Genomic DNA, 18,980 nt, shown 5'->3' on the forward strand with positions numbered 1-18,980 from the left:
CCCCTCTGGCCTGGCCTTGCTTAGCTGGTTACCAAGGTGCACACGGTCAGCGTCTGGCTCCTCCGGGGAAGAGAAGGGACCAGGCTTCACCGCTGCTCCCAGTGTGTGCCAAAGCCAGCCAGGGCCTTGGGTGGTCTGGCAAAACCCAGGCTCTCCCAGCCTCCTGGCCCCGTAACAGTAGCCAGGCTGCCGGGGCCTGAGTCCTTCGGCTCCCAGCTCCATGGGCTGAGGGCAGGGTTAGGAGGAACCTGTCCTTCATGGGGCCTGTGTTGAGAACTCGTGAGACCAAGCCTGAGTGTCCCCTGGAGGCCCCACGGCACCCCTCCTCTTGCCCTGAATGTGTGACGCTTCTGTGTCCCAGACTTACTCTCCTAGCCCTTCTCCACCTCAACCCCTCTCCTTCCTGTCTGGTCTTCTGATGCTCCAGAGCCCTGTCCTCAGGGAAGCCTTACCTGACCACTCATGTGGTCACCTGGACACACGTTCCATGGGACAGGTTGTGTGTGTCTTGTTAAGATAAGGGTCCTAGGGACAATGAGCAATGGCCATGCTGAGTGTAACACAAACATGCAGGACCTCTCAGAGCCCTGAGCAAGCCATAGTGCCCGTGCATTGTCTGGAGCAGCGGTCATCAATGGGTGGTCTGTGGACCACCGGTGGTCCGAAAGATTGGTGACCGCTGGTGTGAAGAACAGCATGCCGAGCTGACCACACAGCACGGAGCAGTCTTCAGGGAGCTGCCTGCTCTGGTCTCCCAGGCACTGGGAAAGAGGCGCCTTGTGGGAGCTCCCGGAAGGTGTGGGAGGGCAGGCGTGGGAGCTGGGCCACATGTGTCTTCTCTGGTCCCTGCAGCCTCTCTCCTGGCAGGGGCCCTGCTGCCTCCACACGGCTCTTCGCTCAGGCTCCCAGGGAGGTGATGCTACTGCGTCTACTGGGGCCAACTCTGCCTGCCTCCAGGACGCCCTGACAGCCAGGCCCACAGCCGGCTGGCCACAAACCCTGCCTCCTGGATGGAGAGCCGCCCCGAGGGCCACGCAGGCTTCAGGAAGATGTACAGGTCCCCACGCTGCCCTTGAGAACAAGGAGCAGAGCACAGGTGGAGGAAAGCCGGCCATCTGGCCACGGCCCTGGGAGGGGTCACCCTGAACCTACGTTGTCTTCTCCCAGGCGGGTGCTCCATGGGCCCGAGACAGTGCCTTGCACACAGCAGAAGCTCCAAACGGACTGTGGGGGCGTGGATGAAGGGGCAGGCGGGGCTGAGCAGGGCGCTGGCGGGAGGCTTTCTGAGAGCTCAAAATAGTAGGATGCTGGCACAGGACCTGAGTTTCTGAGATGCCTGCCCCCACCTCCTGGCTTCCAACTGTGACAATCACCCTGACACCTCAGCTGGACCCTGGAGGGCAGCCTGGCTGAGCCTCTGGCAGCTGTGGGGGGAAGGTGGCAGCTGCCCCCAATGGGTTGTGAAAGAAAGGCCATCTGTTCATTCTTCCCCGGATTATCGGGGTCCTGTCTGCAGCCCTGTCCTGGGTTGAGATACCAGCTCCCTTTGGGATGGAGGCAGCTGCCCTGCCAGGCTGTGAGGACAGAGCTGATGGGCCGAGGGCTGAATCTGAAAGGCAGAGAAGGTGGGTGACGACCCACGGGCGTCTCTTCTCCGCTGTGAGCCTTTCTCAGCACCGACCCGCTCCAGGAAGCTTTCAGATTCCAACGCAGCCGTGCCGCGAGCTGCCAAGACCGCCTGAGAACCTCCTTCGGCCAGATTCTCACTCGGCCTCGGGGAAGTTCAGTGTTCCCCAGGCCAACCCTCCACTCGCCTGCCTGCGCCTGGTCCCGCTCCATTTTCCAGTGGGGCACGGTGTGGCCTGGCCCCGGCGGTGGCCAGAGGGGCAGCGCCAGGCCCCGGGAATCTAGCGTTCTGAGGTTAGGGGGGAGGCGAGGCCTGGGCTCCACATTTTGCCTTTGCTCAGCTGGGCTATTTTTAAAAGCCTGTGGTTCCAGCAGGAAGCCATCATTAAAGTGTTCCTAGGCAAAGCTGCTTTTGCAGAGAAAAATTACAGTCCTTCGCTCGGGAAGATCAGAGGAGCCCTGCCCGGCCGCAGGGCAGAGAACACGGCCTCAACCCTGTCATGTGGGCTCGGGCTCTGGGGCTTCCAGGCCCAGGCACCGCCTCCGCAGCCCCGGGGGGCGTGCAGAGGACAGAGCCCAGGGGCCATGGAACCGCCCGCATCTCCCTGACCCTCCTGAGGTGGGCAGCACCGAGGATGTCGGCCTTCCCCGGGAGAGCTGAGCTGTTCCTGCAGAAGGCCCTTCTCCTGGTGGCCCTGAGGCTGCCGAGAACACAGGTGTGTGGGAGTTTATGGGCTCCTAGCGATGGATCTGGCTGGCTCCGAGGCCTGTCCCGCCCGGTGGCTGTGTCGGTTCCAGGTGATGAAAACTCAGGGTCCTGGTTCCAGGCAGGGCAACCCTTCCAACTGGTCCGTCTGGGGGCTTGGTTTTCTGCCATGGTTGGCTCAGACGGCGGAGGCGGGCATTTCCTCCGTGTGAGCATGTGCTACGTGGAGCTCAGGCCCCCTGCTCCCACCAGCCCCTCTGCGGAAGCAGGGCCACACCTCCCACCCAGGGACCAGGCGGGAGCACGCCCAGGCAGATGGACATGGCCTCGGGGGGTGGCTGAGTGACTCAGGTTGGTTGGGGTCCCCAGGAGAGGTGCCCCTTTGGAGTTGAGGGAATGGGGACTATGAGCTCCGGGGTGCACTCAGAGCTTCTGAGAAACACCAGGGCTGTGGCCACTCTGATGTGCCGCCCAAAGATGGTGGCCACCCCGCCCAGGAAGGGCTGGCCGGGCCGCCCACTGGGTGAGTGGGTGGGTGGCTGCGGGGAGGTGGACAGGCCTATTTTGGTTTTGGAGGCAGGGGCTGGAGAGCCCTGCAGTTTCCAAACCACAGACGCCTCCTCTTTCCAAACACTTTCCCCTCCGTCAGCAGTCTCCCCGGCTTCCCTGTGGGCCCCCACAATTTACCCAGCCCCACTGCAAGGGGCCTTTGATTCCAAAGGCCTGGTTGGCTGAGGGAACAGGGAATGGAGGCCCTGGGGAGGCACTGCTTTTCTCTTGTCTGGTCCTCGCTGACCTACTGCCTGCTTCCCCTCCCCCATCAGCGCGGCTCTCTGCAACCAAGCGTCTCCTAGCCAACTTCTTGCAAGTTTTTCTTGGCTGCCTGATTTCACTTAGGGCTCAGACTGGGAAATAATGCTCTTCAGATCTCTTATTTGGAGAGAGAGGCTGTGGACTTGCATTTGCATATGTATGGGGGACCACAGAAGTATGCGTGTGGCTAGGTACTTGTATCTACATCTATGTGACGTATGTTTGGAGTTGTGGCTATACTTGCCTGTGTATCTGTGGCACGGGGGCCATGCACATGAGACTCTAAGGAGCTGTATGTGTACTTGTGGTAGTGCTGCAGTGCTGAACATGCGTGGCCGTGAGCAGTGTGTGTGGCTGTTATTGTGACTGTGTACATCATGTGTACACGGGACCGTCTACATGTAGTTGCATATGTGGAATTATGTGCACCTGTGAATGGATGTGCATCTGTGGGGCTGGCTGTGGCCGTCAGGGCTGTGCCGTGGTGCTTTAAGGGGCTGCACGTGACCATGTGGCTGTGGAGACAGGGTTGTCCTTGGGGCTCAGCGTGTCACAGTGTTTGCAGCAGATGCTGGAGGGGATGGAAAAGGCCAGGCCTTCCTCCCTGCTGCTTTTTCCAGGCTGGTGTCCCGCTGTCCTTTGCCACCAAGGCTTGGGGTTGCATCCTAGCCTGGTCCCCAGCAATGCTGTCCCTTCCCTCCTAGCTCTAGGGAGCTTTTGTTTTACATCCCACCTGTTCTTGCTGTTTCCACGACCCAGCCCCCTGCCCTGTGCTAGCCTCCAGGGTCCAACCCACACGCCATCTTCAGGACAAGCGAGGCTCCTCACGGTCAGTGCTCTGAGCCTGACACTAGGCCAGCCACAGGCAGTGGCCACCCCAGAGTCCAGGCTCCCTGCTGCCTGGGGCTTGGGGACAGATACTGAACATGGTCTTATATTAGTTCAGGAACAAGCTTCAGGGTAGGGATGCAAGCCACAGGGCACCCCTGCCATTCCGGAGAGGCCCGTGCTTACTACACACTCTCTCAGCTCTCCCTGGCCCTGCCCGGAGCATATACAACACGCTCTCCCAGAGTCAGGGGGAACTGGCCACTCGGCCCGGGGGCTCTGGAGAAGTGCAGGGTTTGTTCAGAGGCCTCAGCCACTATGTCCCAAGCTCCTGGACGCTGGAAAGGCCCTGAACCTGCAATGTCTTGGTTCCTGATTAGCCTGGGTGGCAGACCAGGGGCCTCCATGGAATCCTCTTGGTCCCAATGGCTAGTGCTGGAGAAGCTGGAGGCGCCAGCCTGGGTATGGCTCTTGCTCCATTTCTAGTTTCCTGGCAGCTGGCTGAAGGAGGTGGGTTATGGGCTGGTCCTTCTTCCTACTCTGTCCCTAAGGAATGCGGAGCAGCTTTGGCTAAGGGAGCACCTTCTCAGGGGAAGAAGGCAATGCAGCGTGTGTGTGTGTGTGTGTGTGTGTGTGTGTGTGTGATGGCCCATGAACAGATTCAGAAACACTCGGTTCTCTTCATCTGCAGTTCCCAGGACAAATGTGGCCCATCAAGTCCAACGGCTCCCACACTGTGCCCCACCCCTTGGACAGACAGAGACCAGAGCCACCTCCAGTGCCCCCCCAATTCCCAGCAGCCCCCGCGCCCCCTTTCCCCTCCCCTAAAAGCTGCAGTGGGCGAGAGAAAAGCCCGGTCAGTGGATCTGGGTGAGGAGGTCACAGGCAGAGCCGGAGAGGAGCAGAGGTGTTAGCGAGAGAGAAAGGCGTCAGCTGCAGGTGGAAGCCAGCGCCCGCGGTCACCTCTGCTGTGCTGCCTGTTGACCATCCCGCCCAGGGTCCACCGGCGATCCAGGCGCCGCAGGTGGGCCTTGCGTCTCTTGGACACTGGCGTGGGAGATGGCGGTGGAACACGCGGCCGACAGGAACCGATGGAGAGAATGGAGATGGAGATGAGATGAATGGGGCAGGGGAGGGAGGAAGCAAGGGAAGGGTCACACGCTCCCAGGTCAGCGGCACACACCTGCTGGACAGGGGCAGGTCTGACAAGTGACATCATGGGTACGACCAAAGCTGAAGGTCACGTCCCAGAGCCAGAGATGGGCTGAGAATCCCAGCACTTGAGAGGCGAAGAGGGCCCTTGGCTCCCGCCAGAACAAGGATGACCCTCTGCGGGGACCCACCACACCAGAGCCTCAGCCCCACTCACCAGCTCCTGCCTGCGACCCTGCCACCACGAGCCAGGCACAGTGTGTGGAAGGGGAGACTCAGATCCCTTCCTCGCAGGATTTATAGCTCTTATCGCCTGCATTTATGTCCTGCTTTCAGTCCCCCTACCCTGGGTCGAGTCCATTGAGGGCAAAGACTATCTGCATCCCCGGGCCCAGCAAAAAGGACAAGTTCACTGCTGATCCCTGAGAAATGGTGCCGAGTGAAGTGCACACATGGGTGGAGGCCACGGGCCATGGGTCTGTCTGTTCCTTCTCCGGACAGAAGCTGCCTGCCCTGCCTCTCACTGCTCCAGTCCCCCTCTCCAGGGCAGCATTCTGCGCTGGTCGTCTGGCTGCTTCGGCCCAGTTCCAGTTACCCCCGCCTTCCCATGGAACAGCAGTGGCACAGACACCAGACCAGAACTCCAGGGTGCCAACCGGCCCCCACCTCTGGGCCCTGCAGGAGGAGGGTGCTAGGCTGCCCAGGTCTGGGAAAGGGAAGCGGGCAATTCAGAGTCCCAGCAAAACGGTCAGACACACCTGAACCAAGTGCCACCAGAGCTTCTAGGGAAGGAGCTGCTTGCCCGGGAGGCGGGCAGTGGCCTGTTTGGTCTGCTTCCTGTAAGCAGGAGGCCTGGGCAAAAGGTCAGGAGCTGCGGGTTCAGTCCAGGCCCCACTGCCGAGTTTCTGAACCACCCTCCCTGAGCCTGTTTCCGCGTCTGTATTGGAGAGGACACCACTCGCCAGGAGTGAACACAAGCGAGGGGACTGAGTGAGCTCGATGGAGCATAAGTCACGGCTGTGTGAGACCAGCCGGGGAGGAGCTCTGACAGCCGTTAGGGAAGCTCTGAGAGGGTGCAGGCCCCACTCCAGGGCTTAGGAGGCAGCTAGGAGGACTGAGCACCTGGCCTGAACACACGGCACCTCCTGATGGGGCCTGGTCCCTGGAAACCCGTCACAAGGCGGACACGCACGGCAGGGACTGCCATCCTGGTCAAGGGGCTGAAATAAAGCATTTCAGGAGGAAGGGTGGGGCTCCAACTGCCTGCTGAGTAACGGACATCGATGGGAAGGATGAATAAGGAGCTGGCGCTCGGCGGACTGCTTGTGTTGGCCTGGGCAATGGGAAGGGGGGGAGGGAGGAGGCGGCCTGGAGGTGGCCTCAGCCCCAGGTGGCAGGCCTCCATCCCCCTGGCTCTCAGACATGCCATTTGGACAGGCCCCACTGACCGTTAGGGCAAGCGCTCCTGCTGCCAGGACACGGGAGGCTTGGAAATCATTAGAAGCAGGCCGCCGGGAGCGAGGGGTGCCTCACACTGGGCTCTGGCAGCTGCTCTGGGGAATACCTGAGACTGCAGACAGACTGTCCAGACCAGTGCTGGCCTGGGGCAGGCTCCTGGAAATGCAACTAGAAAGACCTAGCCGACCAGAGAGGCTAATGGCCCAGGGCCTCCAGCCACCTGTCCGTGACTGCAACCCTGAGAAATGGCTCACAGGCCTGCCCTTCGTCCGCACCCTCAGCTGGACTAACAGACACCAGAGCGGAGGCAGAACAACCGGCGCACAGAAGTTGCGTGGGGTGGGGGCAGGCAAAGGAGGGTCTCTGTGGGACCCAGAGGAACCTGGGGCATCTTGGGGAACAGGGGGCTTCTTGAGGAATAGGGAACTTTGGGGGGTCTAAGCCCAAGACTCTTCTTAGTCTCCAAAGTTGCCAAACCCCAAGATCCACACCTCACGGGAATTTCCCCTCTCATTTTAGCTCCCCATGGGGGCTGCAGGGACAGGCCTGGATGGGAGGTGAGCTTGTGAGTCGGAGCGAGAGAGGAGGGGCTGAAACATGGTCAGCTCTCTGCAGGGGTTCTGATGGGTTTAGGGAGAAGAGTGGGAAAGCTGCCTCCAGGAGTTGGGCTCATTCCTGGGGCCAGGATTGGGGTGGGCACCAATCCCTGGGGATCCCAGCTCCCAGAACCTGCCTCCTTCCCACCCCCACAACCTGCAGGTCTTACCTTCCCCGCTCTTGGAGGTGTTGATGTCTGAGTCATCCCGAGTACCATTCTGGGCCTCCAGGTAGGTGGCAGGGACCCAGCCCTGCTCCTCAGAGGTGCTCACGAACCACCAGCCTGCAGAGGGAACGAGAGAACAGTGCCATGAGGACCCAGAGAGATGGCAGAGGCGGTAGGGCCTGGGCGAGGAGGAGAAGGCACAGAGCCAGTCAACCCAGGTGCCTGGCAAATGCCTGGAGGAGCACCACGTCCAGCCTGGAGGAGCCTGACCAGCACACTCCCCGAGAAGAGGGCCCGATGGACTGCGATGCACACTTCCGCAAGTGTTTGATGGAAAAAAATCCAAATATTGAGACAATGCAATGTCCAATGTGTGGAAGTCACCTGGCAGGAAAGGCCAAACCCAGAGACCTTTCAGGGTCTGTGAGGTAGGACCACTGGTGTGGGCCGGAGTTCGGATGCTTTCTCCGCTTCTAAGGTATCCAGGGGCACACGCCTCACAGATGCCTTCTAGCGGTCACCATTCCCCTTTCCCCACCGCAGGTCAGTGGCCCTTCCACATCTGTGCTCCTTTACAGCGGCCGTAAGTGTGTTGACATGTCAGTCACAGTAAGTGGGCACTGCAGCCTGGAGTGACCCTTGACGGTCATGGCCAAGTGATAAAAGCTCATTCATTTTCTTTCTTCGCGCACTGATTCATTCATCATTCAAACCAACGCTGACTGAGCAGAGTTCTCTGAGCACCCAGGTCTTAGAAGCCTGTTGAATGCCTTCCTCCCTTCCCAGAAGGTACTCCTCACAGGATGCCTTTGCCCCCATCCCACCCGGAGCCTCCTCTGCCTCCAAAGCAATCTGGCCCCACTTCCTTCCGACACAGGACCAATTCCAAATCTGCACCATTCCCAGCAATCACCGAGATTCACGATCAAAGGCCATCATGGTGAGTCAAGCAGAGACCTCCCTAGATGAGGATGGAGCTCACCGAGGCACTTCAGGTGAGCAGTCCCTGCCCAATTCCCACTCACTCGGGCCACCTTGGGAACTGGCCCCTGGCTCCAAGGACCTCAGAATCCCAGGAGTTGAGTCTTTTTCCTGCTGGTGGCATCATCTCTCCTCCCCTTTGGGAGCCCTTCCATGTACATGTTGTTCCCTCCCTTCCCCAGGAGCCAGGAATCTGGGATAGAGAGATGGATTTGGACTTGTTGGCACAGGGAAACCCAGGGGCAGGGCAGGTCTCCCACCTTGGCTGCACAGGCCTGGCACACAGGGGGAGCTGGGCAGAGACTTGCTGAGGGGCCAAATGTGTGGCTGAGGTGCCTAATGGGCAGGATGGCATGATGCTCTGCACCTCACACTGCCTGGGTGCCCAATGGATGTGCCAGGGCAATCTGAGACCTTTCGACCTCAACATTTTGCTGCACCAGATGCTTCTGGGGAGTCTGGGCCACATTATCAGCGACTGGGAGCATCTCCCCACCCCAAGGCAGCAACTTAGGATCCTATTCTCCTGCTGTACCCCCAAGACTTGGGGCTGAGACCCTCATCATCCTCAAGGCCTGCTGGTCCCTGCCCACCTTGCCTGAGAACACTGGCTTGGGCTCCTTACACTCCAAAGTAATCCAGAGCAGAGCTGGGCTGTGTGTCTTTAAGACTCAGGTCAGTCCTGCATCAGACCCTGCAGAGAACTCACTGCTGGCTTGGCTGTGGGCACCTTCACTAAGTAAAGATGAATAGGTTCGAATACCACCCAGGTGGGCATGCGTGAACATGGGCAGAGGTGTCCACCAGCTCCATGCAGACCTCCTGGGAACCCTGGCATGAGTCATACAGCCAGGCTTCTGGGGGAGGTTCCCTGGGGCCGCGCCCACCCACGGCTGCTGACAGGCCTGTCCCAGATGCCAGCAGCTCAGACGTCAATTGCAGCAACCAGGGCTCCTGACCAGAGTCACTGCGGCTCCAGCAAGGAGCAATTAGAGCCTGAACTCCTGGGCGTGGCCCAGCTGGCCAAGAGAACTCAGGTGCCAGCCAGCCCCGTGGGGCTCCCAGGCTCACCTCCAGTGCACGTGGAGTCCTCTTTCCTGCGGAGGCTGAGAGTGTGCAGGGGGAGGTGTGGACAAGGCTATGTATTTTTGAGGACAGGGAGGTAGGTGATGTCCATGTTCATATCTACGTACATCTGGAACAAAGGTGTGTCTGCCCATGACGATCATGGTCAGATTCTGAGAAGAGCACTAGGTGCCAGGCACTAATTTTACATACGTTACTGTAGTTAGCCTTCAAGAATCTTGTGAAAGAAGTGTTACTGTCATCAGCATCCCCACTTCACAGATGAGGAAACTGAGGCAGAGATAGATGCCAATTAGGAAGAGGCAGAGCTGGACGTCAAACCCAGGAAGTCTGGCCCCAGGTTCCAGATTCTTAACGGAAATGGACGAGGTACACGTCTGCTGTGTGCACGAGGGCGGAGGTGGCTCCTGGAGAACGTGTGTCCCTGGGCATTGGTGCCTGTCTGTGAGCGGGTGTGTCCCTGTCACTGGGGATGTGCTTTGTGTATCTGAGTGTCTGTGTGTCTGGGTGAGGGTCCTCTGGGGTGGAAGGTAATACTTAGGGACCTTGTGGGGGAGAACAACTCAAATTCGGGTCTTGGCTTGCTACTTCCTAATCATGTGATCATGGACAAATTACTACACCTCTCTGAGCCTCAGTGTCCCCTTCCTGATGTGAGAGTAACTCGCGAAGCCTGCTTCCAGAGGTTGTTGATGTGAATAAAGGATACAAGCAGCTTAGCGTGGGACCTCGCACAGAGGAGAAGCTCAAAAACCTTGCAGTACCACCAGCATGGTGGTGGTGGTTTGGTATTCCCCTAGACTGAGAGCCTGCACCCATGGGTGGCCAGGCGGTGTCTGTGCCTGAGGACCATATCAGGAGACCTCAGTAGGACTTGGTGAGCTAACTGTGTGTGTGCGCACGTGTATGTCTGTGGGTGCGCATGTATGTGTGTGGGTGCACCCATGCACCCATGCATTCATTCTAACCTATGGAGTGTGGGGCTGCCTTCAGGGGCTCCAGAAGAATGGAAGGCACTATCTTTTTGCAACATGGCTTGCTCTTGCCTCCGCTGATACAATACGTGATAGCAATATGTGTTGGGAAGTGCGGCCCAAGGGGACACGTCCCTGGAATTTCCCTCCCTTGCCCAACGTGTCTCAGAGCCATCCTCAGCCTGGCTCCTGTCCTCCTGCTCACACAGTTCTGCAGCCTCCTCTCTCCTGTCCTAACCTCCTCCAGGAAGCCCTTCCGAACTGACCTTCAAACCTCGAGTGTCCAGAGTGTCAATCAACCCCACGACTCACAGCTGCTAGTGCGCTCTGAGAATTAGTCCTGTTGAGACTATAAGTCCCATCTGCGTCTACTTTGTCTCCAGGGCAGAGCTGAGCTTGCAGGAAGCAGCCTGGCAGATGAGGAGCCCGAGGGACAGTTTTGGAGCCAAAGACCTGAGCAGGAATCCATCCTTGCCACTTCCATGCTCTGTGGCCTCTGAAAAGCAACTTAACCTTTCTGAGCCTTGGTGTTTCCATCTGTAAGATGGGAAGATACCATCTACCTTGCAGGCTAGTATGAGGATTGGATGAGACATGGCACACAGCAGGCGCCCACCAAAGCTATGAGCTTGGCTGAATGAAGGACTAAAGCCACAGGATGTGGGAGGCCAGGTAGCCAGCTCTTGTGGATGCCCTTGGACCAGCCTGAGGCACCTCTTACACTTTTCATGTCCCAGGAAGATGAGTCCAAATTCCCAGCTGGTCCCTGCTAGCTCTCCTCTTATCCCGCCAGCCTCCATTCTTGGGAAAGAAATTCAGCGAGGTTTTGCTAAAGGAGTTGGCTTTGAGCTGATGAGTGGCCAACTCTGTGCCCAGATGGAGGTGGCTGTTCTCAACTGACTGCCAAGTTACCCTGGTTTCTAGGTGGGATGGGAACATGCTCTTTTTTTTTGGGGGGGGGGGGGGAAGGGCGGGGAAGGGTCTGTAGAGCAGGATGGTAGGGGCTGAGTTTGCTGGGAAACCCCCTTAGCACAACCCTGCACCCTGGCCTGGCAGCCAAGCCCACACAAGTCTACCCACCTGGACTGCCTTTATGCTGAGATACCATCCTCAGACAGGGCAGGATGGGGAGGGGTACTATGCCCATCCCTTTGAATGGGAAACTGTTGTAAGGGAACCTGAGAGAGGAGCCACACACACTGGACATGCAGGAGACACCTTCGTTGTGGGGCCTGGGCCTGATCTCTGGGCTAAGCCTCAGACTGGGAAAGTCATCTGGGAGAATCGCAAACTGGCCAATCCCCGGAGGGCCGCCTCCTTCTGGCTCCTGCTCTGTGAGGGCCATGTCTCTGCAGTGCCAGGAGAAGGAACTCACTCAGCCAGGCTGGCTGGCAGGCCAGGGCCCAGCCCTTTCCAGTAAGCCGAGGCCCAGAAAGAACAGCAACATCACCTGTTGCAGCCAGCCCTGCTCTCTGGGCCTCAGGAAGTGCTCTTCTCAGTGGCAGGGGCCGAGGGAAGGAGAAGGCCACACGGGGGTAACCTGACCAGCACCTCCAGCTCAGGGCGGGGGGGGGGGGGCACCCATCTAGGTAGGAAAGAGAGAACCCTCATCCCTAGGAGAAAAAGCACAGATGAGGAACCCGAGAAGCTAGGCCCTCTTTCTTTCCAAGCTGAGCATAATCTTCAGCTGTTTGAGCTGTCAAAGTTCTCTTTAAATGATTCTGATTAGGGCTTCCCAGTGCTGGCATTGAGGGGAGGGATGGAAAGAGGATATATATATATTTTAGAGGCTCGGTGCATGAATTTGTGCATGGGTGGGGTACAGCCAGCCTGGCCAGAGAGCGGGGACATGAGCGGTTGGCTGGCCGGCCTGCTGGTCAAACTCCTGGTAGAGGAGACAATTTGCATATTAGCCTTTTATTATATAGGAGGGTATACTCTGAGTGGCCAGATTATTATGCATTGAGATCATAATAATCTAGCCACTCCATGTATATATGAATGAGAGAGAGAGAGTGGGAGAGAGAAAGAGAATGAATGACCTGGGTGAGGGGTGCAGACAGGGGCTGGGGGCCTTAGTTTCTCAGGGAGAGGGCTGAACCCTCTGGGCTGGGGTAGCAGGAAGTGATGGGTACTCCCAGGCCATTGCTGTCCCCAGGGTGACCAGGCCACAATGGTCTCCTTAATGAGGGAGGATAATGAGCTCATTAGGGCCAGAGGAGACCAGCTGCACACAATTAGGACGTTAATAAAGGATTCTGAAGTCACAGCTCAGCCCAGGACAAAGAACTGGTGGGGGAGGGGAACCCTGCCCTTTCTCTTCCTCCAACCCCCACCCCCTTGTCCTTAGAGGCCTCCCCTGACTCTCGCCCACCTCTGGGCCCTGCTCACCCCAAGATTCAGCCCAGTGCACTTCTCAGCCCCTCCTCCGAGACAGACCTCAGTTGGGATCCTGGTTTCACCACGTGCTAGCTGGGTGACCTAGGACAGGTCACTGGTCCTCCTTGAGCCTCACCAAACCAGGGCAGTGGCATCTGTCTACAGAGAACCCTGGCATTTAGGGACTGAGAGTGTTCTCAGAAACCACGGATTTCCTGAGTGCCTGGTACCTGCCAGGCCCTGTGCCAGGCAAGGGGCGCTGCAGAGACTCACAGTGAGGGCTCAGGCGCTCCTTCCCCACCTCCCTGGGGGGCACGCGGGAAGGTGCAACTACAGCCAGGGCCCTGGCCCTGAGGCCAGCCCAGAGGATATGGGACAGGATGGGAGTTTGGGAGAACTCAGCAGCCTTCAGGTGACTTCCCACTTCACTTTTTCCTCTCCTCCCAGTCCTCCCTCATGCGGTCTGACACTGGTCTATCCGAGCAGAGCCCTGTGGGGGCTCCTGCCTGCCCAGGCCCCTGAGAAGGGTTTTGGTGTCCGGGTGAGGGAGGTGGGAGATGGAGCTAGAACAAGTAGAGGCTCAGTCCCAGGCCTCAAACCCCTGCCTCCATGCATGAGGTCTGCCTTGCTTTGTCTCAGGTTTGGGCCCTTTGGGAGGGGGTATGTCTAGGCATTCCCACAGGCCCTGTGCCAGGCAAGGGGCACTGCAGAGACTCAGTCAGGACTCCCACGTTCTCTCCTTGGGGCGGTGTGGATGGGGTGAGAATTTGTACCAAAATGGCGGAAGTAAGGAGATGCTGAGAGGAGGAAGGGGGCCGAAGGAGGCCTGGCCAGGTACATGTCACCAGTGCTGCCCACCTGACCACAGCACATACGTGGTTCAAGCCTGGGCTCCAAGGGACTGCTTCTGCCCTGGACCCAGCCTGACCCCTTTCCCATGACCTTACGGCTTCTATCTGAGAGGGCCCGGAGACACTGGATGTACGGGCTGCCCACGGCATGCTGTGCCTTTAAGAACAACGAAAGGCGGCCCACCCTCAGCCAGGCCTCCCCTGGTCAGAGGCTCTGTCACTGAGACTCTTGCCAGGACACACTCCAGGCCACAGCATGCGGCCTCCATGGTCCAAAGCAAACAGCAATGGGTGAGAGGAGCTTCCCTCCCCTCTCCCCCCTCCCCCGCCCCGTCTCTCCCATCTCCCCATACACCCCACAGTCCCCTGCCTTCCTGCCTGACCTGTTTTTCTGATCCCACCTCTGACACCTACCCCCTCCCTATTTATTGCTCAATGCCTAGCTTTCCCTCAGACAGGGATCTCAGGCCACCAAGACCCCAGAACCTTCCCCAGGCGCCTGAGGCCTGGATTCCAAGACCATTAGCACAGGCTCCTACGTCACAGTCTGGAAGGCTCCGTGGAGTCCATGGCAAGAAGACAGCAAAACTGGGCCGCTGCCACCCCTCCCCCAACCTCGCTCCAGCCTACCCACCTCCCCGGACAGGCCCAGCAGCCCAGGGCTGGGTCCAGGCAGGCCGAGGCCATGGTGAAGCACCCAGGAGAAGGCCCGGCCAATGAGCATTTGCAGGCAGAGAGGGGGCACGTGATAAAACAACAGGTTGAGCATCATAGTTTTGTCCTGGCTGATGCCGCTCAGTGGTAGAGCATCAGCCTGTGCCCCAAAGGGTCTTGGGTTCGATTTCTGGGTTGCAGGTTCATTCCCTGGCCCCAGTCGGGGCATGTGCGGAAGGCAACTAGTCTCTCTCTCACATCCATGTTTCTCTCTCCCTCCCTCCCTTCCACTCAATGGGGGAAATGTCCTTGGGTGGGGGGACTAACAAGCGTTCTCAATGGTGCCTGGATCCTAGGAAGACAGACCACAGGGCTCTCTTATTAAAGTTTAAGTGCACCCCACGGTTATTTTTAAAGAAGGAGCTAAGACGTCAGTGCCCCTCAATGTCTGGGGAGGGGAGAGGGCATTCTGGTGGGAAGAACGGGACGGGCAGAGTGGAGGGAGTACATGTGGTCCACCCCAGTCATCTCACGATGCTCCATGGTGGGGCTTTTTCCAGATGAGAGGGAGTGGGGCACGCACCTCAACGCCACTGTCCTCCCCGACCCCATTACCAAGCAGAGAGCGGAGGTGCCAGCTGTGGCCACAGATTCCTGAACAGAAGGTGGCTCAGCATGGAGAGAAGATGAAAGTGGTATTTTCCAGCATGGCTGTAAAAGATGCAGATGGCGGGTGAGATGTGGTCACACAGGGTGAGGGCTTGGAAGACAGACCAGGGGAGATGGGGCCGGTGATCGGACCTTGTGAAGGAAGCACAGAGACGAGGAGGGGTGGAGCTCTAAGGATTCCACCAGGAAGGTTCAAGTCCCATACGTGGGCCCCTGAGGTCTGGTAAGAGAGAGGGATGTTGAAAGACACGGAGAGGGCTGTGCTGTGAGGCCAACCCAGGGGCAAGCGGGTCTGCTGGACTCCTGTCCGGGGCTGGGGGCTCTCTCTCAGAAGAGGGGCGGTCAGACGGGAAAGTGCTGACGGCAAACAGGCCCGGGGCAGAGGTGGAGGGAGCGGGGCTGAGCCCCCTCCACGAGCTCTCATCGGCTGGCCGGCCGTGAGAAAAGGTCGGAGAGCACTTGACAAGAGCCTGCCAGGCCGCCATGAGAAATCCTGGGAGACAGATGTGGAGCGAGGCCAGAGGACACAGAACGGGCAAAGGTCCTTGTTTTCAAAGAAGGTGAATTCTAGAGTAGAGAGGCCAGCAGCCTCCATGCTGATCCTGATCTAGGGACACCTGCGTCCTGAGGGATGGCTGGAGAGCCTGGAGCGGAGCGTTACCAAGGCCGTGCTGGACAGAAAGAAAGACTACAGGAAGGAAGGGGCCTGGATGCTGATAAGGAGAGGACTGCTGGCAGGTCCAGGATGTGTGTCATCGCTGAGCGATCCGGGCCTTGGGCTCTCATGACCCCCCTGGGGCAGGAGGGCTGCACCAACAGATGTGCAGCCCATGGCTGACGGCATCCGAAGAGGGTATGACGACCCATCGCTTACAGCCTAGAGCGGGGTTTCTCCTGGGAACCTGGCCTATGGGATGTTGCCATCAGTCCCAGGATGAGGACGGGGTGCTGTGGGGTGGCGCCATCTCATTTAGCAAAAGGTGTGCCAGGATCAGGAGCCAAAGAAGACGGTCTGACCAGATGGTAGTGAAAAGCAGTAAATGGAGAGATAGAAGGACACGACTTAGTATGGCGACCTTATAATTTACTGCCCAAACGCTTTGGGATAAATGGGGGTTGCCAACATACCAGGTGTCAACTGAGCATGTCCTGGGCCAGTGTTTCCCAAACTTTTGACATATGTGTACCCCTTCTATAATTTTCGTAACGCTGAGTATCCCTCGTACTCATGAGAACGTAGAATTCGGCGCAGCTAAGCACGGTGCTGTGCATATCCCCACCAAACTCTGGTGCAACGCGTACCCCCACCAAACTCTTCCCATACCCCTGGGGGTACACATACCACACTTTGGGAAACACTGTCTGGGCAACACTGTATGGATAATCCGACTCGGCAGCAAGGATGAGGGGGTTCCTGGAGCTTGGGGGACTGTAAGTCCAGTAAGTTGTCCCCAAGTCTGTGAAATCTTAGGTTCCTTCAGGAAATGCCTGATGCTGGCCCTTCCTAGCCATGGACCCAAAACGTGGCTAGGAAGGGGCAGCACCAGGGTTAGTGCCCGGGTCTGACTCCTGGTACCACATCCCTTCGGCTTCCCTTAAAAACGACGCCAGCTGTGGGTACCTTTGCAGAAAGAGACCGACGCTGCTTGCTCTATTAGGATCCCCAAGTCCACATCTGACAGAGGAGCCGGAAAGCCAGTTTTTTCATCTGCTTCTCCTCCGTCCATCAGTGTCTACAAAGCAGACCCGATTCTTGGGAGAGTCATGGGAGTGGTTTTCCCCTATGTATGCCCCCCTTTCAGGCGCCTTCTCCACACTGCCCCTCCCTCCCCCTCTCTGAGCCCGCATGGAAGGGCGAGACAGTGGCACCCAGGCTGACAGAGTTTTCTGGCACACTATAGTATCCAAGAGCTTCGCCAGGAGAGAGTGACTTTGGATCAGCATTTCTCAAACCTCAGCTGTTTCCACACCACGCACGACTTCTGCCATATCCTGGAACTATGCATGCTGTGGCTCACATAGTAAGTATATGTTTACAGCAATCCACTTTTTTTTTTTTTTTTAAACTTCCACAAGGTCATTTGTTTAAGGCCAAATTACTTCAGAAGGTAATTAGTTACGGCAAACTGCGGCTCACAAGCCACATGCGGCTCTTTGGCCCCTTGAGTGTGGCTCTTCCACAAAATACCACGGCCTGGGCGAGTCTATGTTGAAGAAGTGGCGTTAGAAGTTTAAGTTTAAAACATTCGGCTCTGTTGACTAATGAGTTTGCTGACCACTGGTTTAGGGAACTCTGCATTGACACAGTGAATAGACAGTTAGGACCCCTGGCCCCAACCATCAAATCATAGAGAACAGAAGCGGCTGCATCTGCAGGCAGCTCCCTCTTTGCTACAAAGGGAGACTTTTTAGAGGGGTCAGAGGTAGCTGACCATCAAAGTGAGGGCAATCAGAAGGCCTGGAAGAGCACTGACATGGGACAAACGCTCCTCACTGCGTGCTGCCGACGTATGGAACACAGCTTCCCTGCACCACCGGGAATCACCCATGTCCCATGGAGCAGCGTGCACTACGTTTTTAGGAAACCAACCGACTTCTGACTAGAACGATGCTTGGCCATTCAAACCAGTCAAGAAGGAGGCTGACCTGTCTCTGCTAGTGAGATGACGATATTAAACGGCACGTACTAAACCAGGCCGCGATGAGAAGTCAAAGAGAAAAGGGCGGAGAGCGCCAGCACTGCGTCGGGTCCCTATATATTTCCATTCTGAAGAGCTGAGGGGTCCCTCCATAGCTGGGACCAGCCGTCTGAAATAACAGAGTGAACTTTTTCTATTGGCTTACTCCAGAGCCTGAGAAGTGCACGTCTATGCGTTTGGTATATTCCCCCCCGTTTCTTTCTTTGCTAAAAACAAGAGAGACTTCTTGGCCCCAGAGTCAGGCTGGTTTCCACACAAGCCTTCGGCTGACAGCCGTCCCCGCCCCTCGAGCTGAGTTCAGCCCCTCTTCAATTGGGGCAAAAATAAAACAGGGGCGAGTTCAACTTGAAAGACCATCTCCATAAACAAAACAAACCCACCCCACAATTTGTCTCGGTGTCCCTCCCTCCGAACCCTCCGTAGTTAATTTCTGGGGAATTTTAAATAGAGGCCTTGCAAAACCCTCACCGCCGGATGTCAGCCGCTCGCCGACCACGTGGATCCCTCCCGGCGGGGTGGGGAGCAGCCGCCACGGCTGCTGGTGCCTGTCCAGGCTCCCTCCCCGGTTGGCATGGGGGACCCACGGGTCACCTTAGGGGTTTGTGGGAGAAAGAGGTCCTGAAACTGGTTTCCCAAACCTCAGGCATTAGAGATATCCAAGTAAGTCACCCAAGCAGCACCTGTACTAGTGTTTTTATTAAACACACACACACACACACACACACACACACATCTCTTAGGCCCGGCTGGCATAGCTCAGTGGTTGAGCACTGACCTATGAGCCAGGTCATGGTTCATTCCCAGGGCACATGCAGGCTCCATCCCCAGTATGGGGTGTGCAGGAGGCAGCTGATCAATGATTTCTCTCTCACTGATGATGTTTCTATCTCTCCCTCTTCCTTCCTCTCTCTGAAATCAATAAAAATATTTAAAAAGCAAACAAACAAACAAAAAAAACCTTAAATATTTCAGAAATATGTTTTCCTATGCTACCCTCAATAGAAAACCAGTATCCCATGACATAAAGAGAAGATAACTAGTAAAGTACATACACTGAGACAACAATGCCATGGACTTGTGACATGATGTTAAGGCAAATTCTGGCAAGAGACTATGGCTGGGGCCAGACTTTCTCTAGGGCTAGGCCAAACAAAGAGCATCCATCAGCAAGTGTTAATCACACGAGAGCCCAAAACTTTCCCCTTCACTCAGCCTGGAGTGAGAGAGAACCAAAAGGAAACCACCTTCTCATGAGGGGATTCGAGGCCATTTAATGCTGTGCCCATTGACACCTGTCTGACCCACTGGCTGGGAAGCACTCATCTTGCAGGTTAACAATAT

General features: G+C 57.3%; 1 protein-coding gene across 4 annotated transcripts in view; it reads right to left on the reverse strand.

Moving 5' to 3' along the window:
* The window catches only part of SH3PXD2A (SH3 and PX domains 2A), a 216,100-nt gene that overhangs the window by 18,339 nt on the left and 178,781 nt on the right, over window positions 1–18,980 (reverse strand). For 2 of the 4 annotated variants that reach the window (XM_036438924.2, XM_045582058.1), the window contains 2 exons: window positions 7,350–7,463; window positions 4,937–5,020 (listed from right to left, as the gene is read on the reverse strand). In XM_036438924.2, coding sequence (XP_036294817.1) covers window positions 4,937–5,020; window positions 7,350–7,463 — 198 coding nt within the window. The remainder of the gene's footprint in view (window positions 1–4,936; window positions 5,021–7,349; window positions 7,464–18,980) is intronic. The other 2 variants (XM_036438926.2, XM_045582059.1) reach the window with 1 other exon arrangement.

This window comes from Pipistrellus kuhlii, unplaced genomic scaffold (genome assembly GCF_014108245.1).
Source record: "Pipistrellus kuhlii isolate mPipKuh1 unplaced genomic scaffold, mPipKuh1.p scaffold_m20_p_15, whole genome shotgun sequence".
Classification (NCBI taxonomy): domain Eukaryota; kingdom Metazoa; phylum Chordata; class Mammalia; order Chiroptera; family Vespertilionidae; genus Pipistrellus; species Pipistrellus kuhlii.